General features: G+C 44.6%; 1 protein-coding gene across 1 annotated transcript in view; it reads left to right on the forward strand.

The window, feature by feature from the left end:
• Positions 1-224: 224 nt before the first annotated feature.
• RPRD1B (regulation of nuclear pre-mRNA domain containing 1B) overlaps positions 225-12,121 on the forward strand; it is a 44,068-nt gene continuing 32,171 nt past the window's right edge. The window contains exons 1-3 of the mRNA XM_074969637.1: positions 225-412; positions 3,265-3,394; positions 5,039-5,172. Of these exons, the coding sequence (XP_074825738.1) occupies positions 262-412; positions 3,265-3,394; positions 5,039-5,172 (415 nt within the window). The 5' untranslated portion in view covers positions 225-261. The remainder of the gene's footprint in view (positions 413-3,264; positions 3,395-5,038; positions 5,173-12,121) is intronic.

The following is a 12,121-nucleotide window of genomic DNA, read 5'->3' on the forward strand; positions in this document are numbered from 1 at the left end:
GAGTCGCTGCGCATGCGCCGCTTTCCCGCGCCTGCCTCGGGCCCCCTGTGATGTGCGAGCTATAACTGGACACACGGGTGGGCTCTCTTCCCCGCCGGCGACCCGTAGCATGGGGCCCTTTGACCCGCCGCGGCGGGGTGAGAGGTCGGGTGGCCATCTTGTGGCAGCGGTGGCGGTTTGTTGTTGGTGAGGCCCCGCCGCGCCCCCTCCCCGCGGGCTGAGCAGGCCCCGGGGCCGGGCCGCGCCGCGCCGGGCGGCGCCATGTCCTCCTTCTCGGAGTCGGCGCTGGAGAAGAAGCTCTCGGAGCTGAGCAACTCTCAGCAGAGCGTCCAGACCCTGTCGCTGTGGCTCATCCACCACCGCAAGCACGCGGGGCCCATCGTCTCCGTGTGGCACCGGGAGCTCCGCAAAGGTAGCGGGGGGGGGGCGCCCGGGCACCCTCACCAGCGCCCGCCCCGCCGCCGGAAGTCAGCCGGGACCGGAGCTCCGGACCCGTGGCTTCCCAGGCCGGCCCGAGTCGGTCCCTTGCGCCCTGCACGCTCGGGCGCTGTCCTGCTCCGGAGCCGCCCGGCTCCTCCCGCCCCATCGCGCTCGCAGGTGGCGGGGCTGGAGCGCTCCCCTCCTCCCTGCGTGCGGCCCCTGGGCTGGGCCCTCGTCTCTCATCCCTGCTGCCGGCTCCCTTGTTTCCTTTCCGGCGCACTTCCCGCCTGAAAGGGGCCTTCGAAAACCTCGTTTACTAGATGGGGGCAAGCCCCTGGTGTAGCCTTAGTGCGGACTCAGAGACATGTGGGTCTGTAGGACGCCCTGTGCTGAGGCGGGATGAGCTATACCTAGGCTTTAAAAGCGCGCGTATGTATCGTTGATGTGAACGAACTCTTTAAGAGCCGTGTAACTGCATCCATACTGGAGGGCTGCGCTGACTTAGTTAACCTTGTGCAAAAACTCTCTGTAGACCAGCCCTGAGAGTCAGCCGTGGTAGAGTAAAACCTGCCAAGAGCCACCACTCATGGAAGTCGGCAAAAGTGGTCACTTGTAAGAGGTGGTCTCTCTCTCTCTCTCTCATGACCTCTGCAGGTAGTCGCTCGTGACAGGTGGTCTCTCTTCAGAGGTGGTCTCTGAGGCAGGATTTACTGTATTTCCATTTTGAGTATCCGGCTCAGTTATGCCTGTGTGGTCCCGTTGTCTTAAAATGGGACCCATAGCGATACCTGTGGAACCCCATTGCCTTCAGTGTGTTGGATAGGAATGGTTTTTTTCTAGGTTTTAGTGAGCTTGTGACTGTTTAGTTTGTGCTCTTAGATCCTTTTATTCACTCTCTTAAATATCCCATTGTTACTTGCAAAAGGCATTTCAATTAAATTTGAATGGAATGCCAAATGGAAAAGGGATTACTGAGAAATGCCTGGAAATAATTGAATTGTTTAATTGTAAACTGTGTTCCTGGAGTATACTATATTACATCGCGCGCGCGTGTGTGTGTGTATAGATATAGATGCGTACTATTAATACAGGTTCCTTGATGTGTGGAACCCAGAAATGTTGTTAAGAAATAACTGGTTTATTTGCTGGGGGGGGGGGGGGGAATTGTAGTAGTTGGCTCTCTTAATCTGTTAAAGTCCTCAGCATTTTGCAGAATCAGAGACCCAGATCTTAACATTTATGAATACATTTTTCTTTAAAATCATAGACTACTTTCACAGTTATTTCTATCAGCTGTTTTGTCTTGAAGTCATAATAATTTTCCAATATACTTTGGGGACTGCTACATGGTAGAAGTAGGTTGTGGCCTTACACGGACATTTTTGGGGCTTTCTTTTCCTGGGAATACATCCAGTGTCTACCTTTCTAATGTCTACACAGCATTTTGCAGTGAGCCTCCCTGCCTGGATGTACTGACTTGGGCTGGTGGGGCTTGTGCAAGTGCTCTAAAAATTACTTTGAAGTTGCATCTGGGGCTGAAGTTCAGATTCTGAAGCCCATTCTACTCCCTAGGCTTCAGACTCAGAGCTCCAGCCCCAGATGCAACTTCAAAGTGCTGTCTATACAGCAATTTTTAGAGCACTAGTACAAGCCCTGCTAGCCAGTTTGTCATCCCAATCTGGGAGGCTTGATTCTGCCTGCTCCAAAATGCTGTGTAGACATATCCCATATACTTTATAGTTTCCTCAAAGAGAACTAGAGTGACTTTAACAAGACTTAGTTTCACTCTTGGGGTTCACAACCCTGTGAATAGGTGTGAAACTGACCAGAGTTTTGTTAATTTCATTTTGCTGCTTGTTGTAGATATGGTAGGGGTTTTTTTTGGCCAGTTGAGGTAGATGGGGCTGTATGGAGTCACGTTTGGAAGTTTTTAAAAACAAAAGCTTAGAAACTGCAGAAATTGATAGTCTGGCTGCATGCCCTTTACTTGGCAAGATTTTGTTAGTCCTGCACTTATATAAGATATTAGGTGTCACCATATATGGTAATAGAAAAAACTATGTATTTGAAAGAGCTGAGGTAGGCTTGCTGTGGGAACCGTAGCTGAATTTCCTGACTCTTGTGTCTGTAAATTCTCAGTTTTTATGTTGTATAATATAGCTTTTGCATATGTTTTAGGCTCTAGAACATAGAGACTATAGAATCTAGAGAGTTTGTCTCCTGTAGATTCTGCTCTTCGGAGTGTAGGGTCTATTGGCATTTACTAATGGTGGGTGATGAATGGAAATAACTAACTTTTGTGGGATTGAGAAGAAACACACAGCTAATAGCTATTTCCACATAGCATGGATTAGAAAAACTGATTCTGAAAAATAAAAGGTCCCAAGTTCAAGCTCTTCCATCCAGGGATGTTCAGTATTAAACAGCTTAAGTATAAGGCTAAAATAACACTGTTTCAATATATTTGATTAATGAAAAATAAGTCTATTGTCACACTGATTTGGTGTTAAAATGAAAAGAACTGTTACAACTTAACCTGCACTTGTGGTGAGGTTTAATGTTTATGCAACAATGAGATCATCAGATGAAAGATGCACAGTAATATTAGGATTATTTCCCTTCTTGTCTTATAAATTAATTACAAACCAAAGAGGATCAAGAACTGCTTGACTTGAAAGCTTCTAGCTGCTTTTGCTACTTTGGTAAAATTGAAATGCAGGAAACTCAGCCATATTTTAAGCTGAGAAACTGAGCACTTTTGGAATGTATAACAAGTAGCCTCAGAATAAAACATGAAATGAGAAATCAAGAATGCAAGTTAAGTTTTCTTCTCTTCTTTCCCAGCAAAATCAAGTAGGAAGCTTACATTTCTATATTTGGCGAACGATGTCATCCAGAACAGTAAAAGGAAGGGTCCTGAATTCACAAGGGAGTTTGAATCTGTTCTTGTGGATGCTTTTTCTCATGTTGCCAGGTAAGTTTGCACATTAATCCATTCCGCTTTCCTTCACCAATTTTTCTGTCCACAGCTTTTGTGTTAAATATTCCACAAGTCTAAATTCAAGTGCTTTTCAGTTCTAGGAATATGTATGCTCAGGAAGGTTAACTTGTCTTTACTAGAAATTGAACTCAACTCCTTTCCTTTAAGAAATTGTCAGTTATGCCTTGCTCTTGAGAAACAGAAGTAAAGTTGTGGGAGGCTGGTTCTAGCTTTGGTTCTGTGCGGTGACAATTGGTTTGTGGGTTTTTGTGCATAACTCCTATGCAGGTTAAATACTTTACATTTATCCATAAATCTCAAAGCTCTGTACAAAGTTGGAAATTATCTCTGGTCTAAAGATTTGTCCAAAGTCACATAATTTGTCACTAGGAGAGTGTCACATAATGAGTGACTCTTCCCCTTAGTGGGAGAGTTTGAAACAGAACTCGGGTTTCCTGACTACTAGCTATCTGGTCAGTCCACTAGACCAGTTTTTCCTATGAGCTTTGAAATTACACAATTTCAAAGTGCTTTATTAATATGAACACACACACCATTCCTGCTTTTGTTTTCTGCGGCTGTGCTGCTAATCAGCTGCTATATTTGGTTTTTCTAAAAGATGTGCAGTTTGAAAATTATCTTCATGTTTAAGCTAATAAATCTTTTTTGATAGGTCTGAAACATGTTACTAGCTAGAATATTCCCAATAGAAAACTTAATTTAAGCTTCCTTCTTCTATACCATCTCTTCAGTGGGCTTAGGGTACAGTTCTTGTATGTCTTGCCTTTGTGTAGACATTTTAATATGCTACTAGGTGAGATCTGATTATAGAGTTAAATTATGTCTCAGAATCTATATATCCGGTAGGTCCAAATTGTGTGAGCTTTACTGGCTCCTATCAACTGTTATCAAATGATTGGCCTCCTCATTGGGCTGAAAGGGTGACTTGTATAATCCAGAGGAGGAGACAGGAGGTGCAAAGGGGAGCAGCTGCATATTATTCCTGTCATAGGATGGTCTATAGCTAGTTAAGGATTGTTTTACTATTTAAAGACGAGCTTAGTCTCTGAACCAAACAGTTATAATGCACAGGGGAATTAAAGAGCATCTAATGACAGTGTGTTCTGGATAACTACATAACGTTTGGCACTGTTTCTTATCTTATTCCTTACAAGTCTTGCTCATTTGGTCGATGTTTAATAAGTAAATTCTCATTTGGATGCCTAATGACCCAAACAGTTTCCTTTTTAATTAGGATGTCATTGACTGAAACAATCATTAGAAGTGAACATTTTAAACTATAAACCTGGTAACTTTGTAGGATTTTCATAGTTCTTTCTATAACAGCAGAAAGATACAATTTTTTTTCCGTCCCTGCAAAAGTTCTTATGTCCTGTTGGTATCCAGGAAGTGGGCGGGCAGAAAAGACTGGGGGTACTTCTACACACTGTTGGGTTCCAGCTTAAGGGAAAAATGTTACCTAAGTATTTTGCACAGTGTACTCCAGACAGTACAAGAAAGCCTGTCCCCAAGTTTGCATCTTCCTTTGATGGTTGCAGCTTCTAATTTGTACGACATTTTTTAAAAATCATACTCATGTTTAACCAAAGTTTTAACTATTTTTTAATATTTGAACAGAGAGGCAGATGAGGGCTGCAAAAAGCCCTTGGAGCGATTGCTTAACATCTGGCAAGAAAGGAGCGTGTATGGCAGCGAGTTCATACAACAGCTGAAACTTTCTATGGAGGACACCAGTAGCCCTCCACCAAAAGGTAAAAGCATAGCTTAAAAAAAAAAAAAGCAGTAACACATACCCCATTGAAAAGTTAATGTGTCACTAACTGACATTAGAACTATGGTGGTAAACAGGCCAGTTCCTGGCATCATGCGCATAGAAGGTTAGGAGAATTGCTGTCAGAGCTGACACTGGAGTCACTATGGGTAAGTCCACTGCATTTTAAAACACAGGAGTCTTAAAGACTTGGGCAGACACTCTGGTGCTAAAACAGCTGTGTAGATGTCTGAGCTTGGCCTCTGAAGCCCACCCCTCTCCGTAGGCTTTCAAGCCAGTGTGTAGAGCCGTGCTCTGAGATTTGCTCCTCTGGGTTTCTGCTGGCCATTTAGGCATACCCCTAGACAAAATGTCTTGAAGAGATTTTGCATTTGTAGAGATGACAGATCTGGTTTGTTAGCCTGAGACCTCATGGGCCTGCACCACATCATTTGACTCTACACATGCAAGTGGATACACTCTGGATCTATCTTGATAGACATGAGTGTAGATTTTGGGCATATAGGGAACAATATCCCTATGGTGACCATGGTTACTACCTCCAGGATGAGACTAGGACTCTTCCGCTCTCCTGTAGAAATAGGCAACTGCACTGATGGTCCAACCAAGGAGACAATGTAACTCGTTGGTTTCCAGAGCACTCTGACAGTTAAAATTGTTCTGCCTCCAGACATGAGTCTGGATGGGGGCTAGGTGGGTCATTGGCCCTCGGATGCCCTTCCTCATTCTGCATCATCCTTACAGATCACTGTGATTTAACAAAAAGCAAAGGAGTACTTGTGGCACCTTAGAGACTAACAAATTTATTTGAGCATAAGCTTTCGTGAGCTACAGCTCACTTCATCGGGTGCATTCAGTGGAAAATACAGTGGGGAGATTTATATACATAGAGAACATGAAACAATGGGTGTTACCATACACACTGTAATGAGAGTGATCACTTAAGGTGAGCTATTACCAGCAGGAGAGCTGGGGGGAGGGAACCTTTTGTAGTGATGATCAAGGTGGGCCATTTCAGTAGTTGACAAGAACTTCTGAGGAACAGTGGGGGGTGGGGAATAAACATGGGGAAAGAGTTTTACTTTGTGTAATGACTCATCCACTCCCAGTCTCTATTCAAGCCTAAGTTAATTGTATCCAGTTTGCAAATTAATTCCAATTCAGCAGTCTTTCGTTGGAGTCTGTTTTTGAAGTTTTTTTTGTTGAAGAATTGCCACTTTTAGGTCTCTAATCGAGTGACCAACAGTGACTTTTTGGCACATGGAAGTGGAAGGCTAGAAAATGACGTTGCAGTTGGTTTGGCTGGTTTCTTTTTAACTCAAGTTCGTAGCAACTGAAACTGGCGTTTGTGTGATGGATTTTCAGTGGCTTCCTGACATAAATTGATTTCAGTCCAATTCCTGGTGGGCATCTATATCACAAAAGCCACCATTATAGCTGGTAGTCGGGTCAAAGATTGAGTGGATCATAAAGTAAAACACTGAGCCTTCTTGCTTATTTTCCTTGTGGCTTTTCAAACACAAGTATGATAGCAGTAACTGACTTCAGTAACTTCTGAATTTGCAAACTACCATGGAAACAGTAGGTTTGGAATCTAGTATAAATATCTTTAGATTGGCAAAAGGTGGTTCTGTTAAAACTCTTGGCACGCCTGAGGATATTTGAGACTCTGATAATGAATATACTTTTTTTTAGTCTAAAGCTGTGCGGTAACTCAAAGCAGAAAATTCTGTGGGGTTATGCCAATGTACACTTTTGTGCAAAGCCACAGTGTTTGATAAGATATGGTTGAATAGATGTGACTTGTTGAACAGGATGGCTCTGAATAAATTCCAACACATTCAGTATGCTTAGGAGCCTGTGATACTTGCCCAAATGTGGTGACACCATAAAAGACTGAGTAGGGAAAGTATCAAAGCTTAACACTTATCCTGCGAAGCAGTGACTCTGAGAGAGATTTGGTGGTCATGGTGGATAATCAGGTGAACATGAGCTCCCAATGTGATGCTGTGGCTACAAGGGCTAATGCAATCCTTGGAGGCATAAACGGGAAGTTCGAGTAGGAGTAGAGAGGTTATCACCTCTGTATTTAGCCCTGCTGCCACCATGGCTGTAATATGGTGTCCGCAATCTAACTTGGAAAGAGCTCAGAGAAGAGCCATGAGAATGATTAAAGGATTAGAAAACCTGCCTTATGGTGTTAACTTCAGGGATCAATCTACTTAGTTTGCTAAAGGGAAGGTTAAGGGGTGACTTGATCATGGTCTGTAATGTGCCTACATAGGGAACAAATATATAATGGGCTTTTCAGTCTCGCAGAAAAAGGTATAACGCAATCTAATGCTGAAAGTAGTTGACTCTCGCCAAATTCAGACTGGAAACAAGGTGTACATTTTTAACAGTGAGGGTAATTAACCATTAGAACAGTTTACTAAGTGCTGTGGTTCATAGAATCATAGAATATCAGGGTTGGAAGGGACCTCAGGAGGTCATCTAGTCCAGCCCCCTGCTCAAAGCAGGACCGATCCCCGACTAAATCATCCCAGCCAGGGCTTTGTCAAGCCTGACCTTAAACTTCTAGGGAAGGAGATTTCACCACCCTCATAGAGAGAGTTTTTCCTAATATCTAACCTAAACCTCCCCCACTGCAACTTGAGACCATTACTCCTTGTTCTGTCATCTGCTACCACTGAGAACAGTCTAGAGCCATCCTCTTTGGAACCCCCTTTCAGGTAGTTGAAAGCAGCTATCAAACCCCCCCTCATTCTTCTCTTCCGAAGACTAAACATCCCCAGTTCCCTCAGCCTCTCCTCATAAGTCATGTGCTCCAGTCCCCTAATCATTTTTGTTGCCCTCCGCTGGACTCTTTCCAATTTTTCCACATCCTTCTTGTAGTGTGGGGCCCAAAACTGGACACAGTACTCCAGATGAGACCTCACCAATGTCGAATAGAGGGGAACAATCATGTCCCTCGATCTGCTGGCAATGCCCCTACTTATACATCCCAAAATGCCATTGGCCTTCTTGGCAACAAGGGCACACTGTTGACTCATATCCAGCTTCTAGTCCACTGTAACCCCTAGGTCCTTTTCTGCAGAACTGCTGCCGAGCCATTTGGTCCCTAGTCTGTAGTGGTGCATTGGATTCTTCCGTCCTAAGTGCAGGACTCTGCACTTGCCCTTGTTGAACCTCATCAGATTTCTTTTGCTCCAATCCTCCAATTTGTCTAGGTCCCTCTGTATCCTATCCCTACCCTCCAGCGTATTTACCTCTCCTCCCAGTTTAGTGTCATCTGCAAACTTGCTGAGGGTGCAATCCACACCATCCTCCAGGTCATTTATGAAGATACTGAAGAAAACCGGCCCCAGAACTGACCCTTGGGGCACTCCACTTGATACCGGCTGCCAACTAGACATGGAGCCATTGATCACTACCCGTTGAGCCCGACAATCTAGCCAGCTTTCTCTCCACCTTATAGTCCATTCATCCAGCCCATACTTCTTTAACTTGCTGGCAAGAATTCTGTGGGAGACAGTGTCAAAAGCTTTGGTAAAGTCAAGGAACAACACGTCCACAGAGCCAGTTATTTCATCATAGAAGGCAATTAGATTAGTCAGGCATGACTTGCCCTTGGTGAATCCATGCTGACTCTTCCTGATCACCTTCCTCTCCTCTAAGTGCTTCAGAATTGATTCCTTGAGGACTTGCTCCATGATTTTTCCAGGGACTGAGGTGAGGCTGACTGGCCTGTAGTTCCCAGGATCATCCTCCTTCCCTTTTTTAAAGATGGACACTACATTAGCCTTTTTTCAGTCATCTGGGACCTCCCCTGATTGCCATGAGGTTTCAAAGATAATGGCCAATGGCTCTGCAATCACATCCGCCAACTCCTTTAGCACTCTCGGATGCAACGCATCCAGCCCCATGGACTTGTGCTCGTCCAGCTTTTCTAAATAGTCCCGAACCACTTCTTTCTCTACAGAGGGCTGGTCACCTTCTCCCCATTCTGTGCTGCCCAGTGCAGTAGTCTGGGAGCTGACCTTCTTCGTGAAGACCAAGGCAAAAAAAGCATTGAGTACATTAGCTTTTTCCACATCCTCTGTCACTCGGTTGCCTCCCTCATTCAGTAAGGGGCCCACCCTTTCCTTGACTTTCTTCTTGTTGCTAACATACCTGAAGAAATCCTTCTTGTTACTCTTAACATCTCTTGCTAGCTGCAACTCCAGGTGTGATTTGGCCTTCCTGATTTCACTCCTGCATGCCCGAGCAATATTTTTATACTCATCCCTGGTCATTTGGCCAATCTTCCGCTTCTTATAAGCTTCTTCTTTTTTGTATTTAAGAGCAGCAGGGATTTCACTGTTAAGCCAAGCTGGTCGCCTGCCATATTTACTATTCTTTGTACACATCGGGATGGTTTGTCCCTGTAACCTCAATAAGGATTCTTTAAAATACAGCCAGCTCTCCTGGACTCCTTTCCCCCTCATGTTATTCTCCCAGGGGATCTTGCCCATCAGTTCCCTGAGGGAGTCAAAGTCTGCTTTTCTGAAGTCCAGGGTCTGTATTCTGCTGCTCTCCTTTCTTCCTTGTGTTAGGATCCTGAACTCGACCATTTCATGGTTACTGCCTCCCAGGTTCCCATCCACTTTTGCTTCCCCTACTAATTCTTCCCGGTTTGTGAGCAGCAGGTCAAGAAGAGCTCTGCCCCTAGTTGGTTCCTCCAGTACTTGCACCAGGAAATTGTCCCCTACATTTTCCAAAAACTTCCTGGATCGCCTGTGCACCGCTGTATTGCTCTCCCAGCAGATACCAGGGTGATTGAAGTCTCCTATGAGAACCAGGGCCTGCGATCTAGTGAACTTCTGCGAGTTGCCAGAAGAAAGCCTCGTCCACCTCATCCCCCGGTCTGGTGGTCTATAGTAGACTCCCACCACAACATCACCCTTGTTGCTCACATTTCTAAACTTAATCCAGAGACTCTCAGGTTTTTCTGCAGTTTCATACTTGATCTCTGAGCAGTCATACTGCTCTCTTACATACAGTGCAACTCCCCCACCTTTTCTGCCCTGCCTGTCCTTCCTGAACAGCTTATATCCATCCATGACAGTACTCCAGTCATGTGAGTTATCCCACCAAGTCTGTGTTATTCCAATCACATCATAATTCCTTGACTGTGCCAGGACTTCCAGTTCTCCCTGCTTGTTTCCCAGGCTTCGTGCATTTGTATATAGGCACTTGAGGTAACCTGCTGATCGCCCCTCTTTCTCAGTATGAGGCAGGAGCCCTTCCCGCTCGTGCTTTCTTCCGGTATCCCACTTCCCCACTTACCTCAGGGCTTTGGTCTCCTTCCCCCAGTGAACCTAGTTTAAAGCCCTCCTAACTAGGTTAGCCAGCCTGCTTGCGAAGATGCTCTTCCCTCTCTTTGTTAGGTGGAGCCCGTCTCTGCCTAGCATTCCTTCTTGGAACACCATCCCATGGTCAAAGAATCCAAAGCCTTCTCTCCGACACCACCTGCATAGCCATTCGCTGACTTCCACGATTCAACGGTCTCTACCCAGGCCTTTTCCTTCCACGGGGAGGATGGACGAGAACACCACTTGCACCTCAAACTCCTTTATCCTTCTTCCCAGAGCCATGTAGTCCGCAGTGATCCGCTCAAGGTCATTCTTGGCAGTATCATTGATGCCCACGTGAAGAAGCAGGAAGGGGTAGCGATCTGAGGGCTTGATGAGTCTCGGCAGTCTCTCCGTCAAATCGCAAATCTTAGCTCCTGGCAAGCAGCAGACTTCTTGGTTTTCCCGGTCGGGGCGGCAGATTCTCCATCACTGGCAATTTTTAAATCAAGATTAGATTCTTTTTTTATATTTAAGATCTGCTCTCGGAATTATTTTGGGGAAGTTCTCTGGCCGGCGTTACACAGGAGGTCAGACTAGATGATCACAATGGTACTTTCTGGCCTTGGAATCTATAAGGAGACAATCCCATGAGGGTAGGAAGAGAAATCTTGCAGCAGATTTGTTATTTAGCTTTCACTTCTTATGAGTTATAAGCTATTTCCACACTGGAAGCCTTTCCGTTTCCTCAAGGAAATATGTGGCATACTTCTCTCACACATACATGCAAACATACGTGGACATCTATATTTTGTTTCTATGTCTTTCAAACCTAAATGTATCCAATAAGATATTCTTGTAGCTAGTTTCTAATTAATTTCCTATTTGTTAGTAGTAGACTTTGAATAGCCCATTCCTTTAGCAAGAAATGAATTTTATATATCCTACCTAGTTTCAGCTAACTTACTTTTTAAGTACATAAAAAATAAAAAAAAAACTAGGTCCGGGCAGACTTTAGTTGTAAAATTCTTTGTCTAACTATTAAAACATACCAGCGTTATAGATTATTTCCATGTGACTGGTTTGCAAGTGAACTAGGGGAGAAGTGCTTGAGCGAGCTCTGTCACAATTAGAGGCTGAGCAAAACATTTTTGGACAAGTTTATTTGTGGGGAAAATGCAGTTTCAGGTCAGTCATTGTTACTGTTACAACTCCTAGTCGTGATGGCAGTGGATAGTCCTTGGGCTAAGGCAGGGGTCTCAAACTCAATTTACCAAAGCGCCAGAGCCAGTCCTCAAATCCTCCCAGCGGGCCGATGATGTCACTGAAGATGGTGTTCAGAAAAGAAAACGTTTTATTTTGAATTTCTTAGAGATAATAATTGTCATACAACTTTACACAATTCTTCGCCTGCCAGAGAGTTTATAATGTTTGCCAGACACCTGGCAACACTTCAGTTCTGTCCATTTGTTGATGTTTGGCCTCAGTGACTGAGCAGTTGAAACCTTCAGGATTGCAGTAAGGTGTGCATCAGACAGCTGTGATCAGTATTTTGACTGGTTTATATTCCATTGTGGGGGAAAAAGTGATGCTGTC

This window comes from Natator depressus, chromosome 13 (assembly GCF_965152275.1).
Source record: "Natator depressus isolate rNatDep1 chromosome 13, rNatDep2.hap1, whole genome shotgun sequence".
In the NCBI taxonomy this organism is placed as follows: Eukaryota; Metazoa; Chordata; order Testudines; family Cheloniidae; genus Natator; species Natator depressus.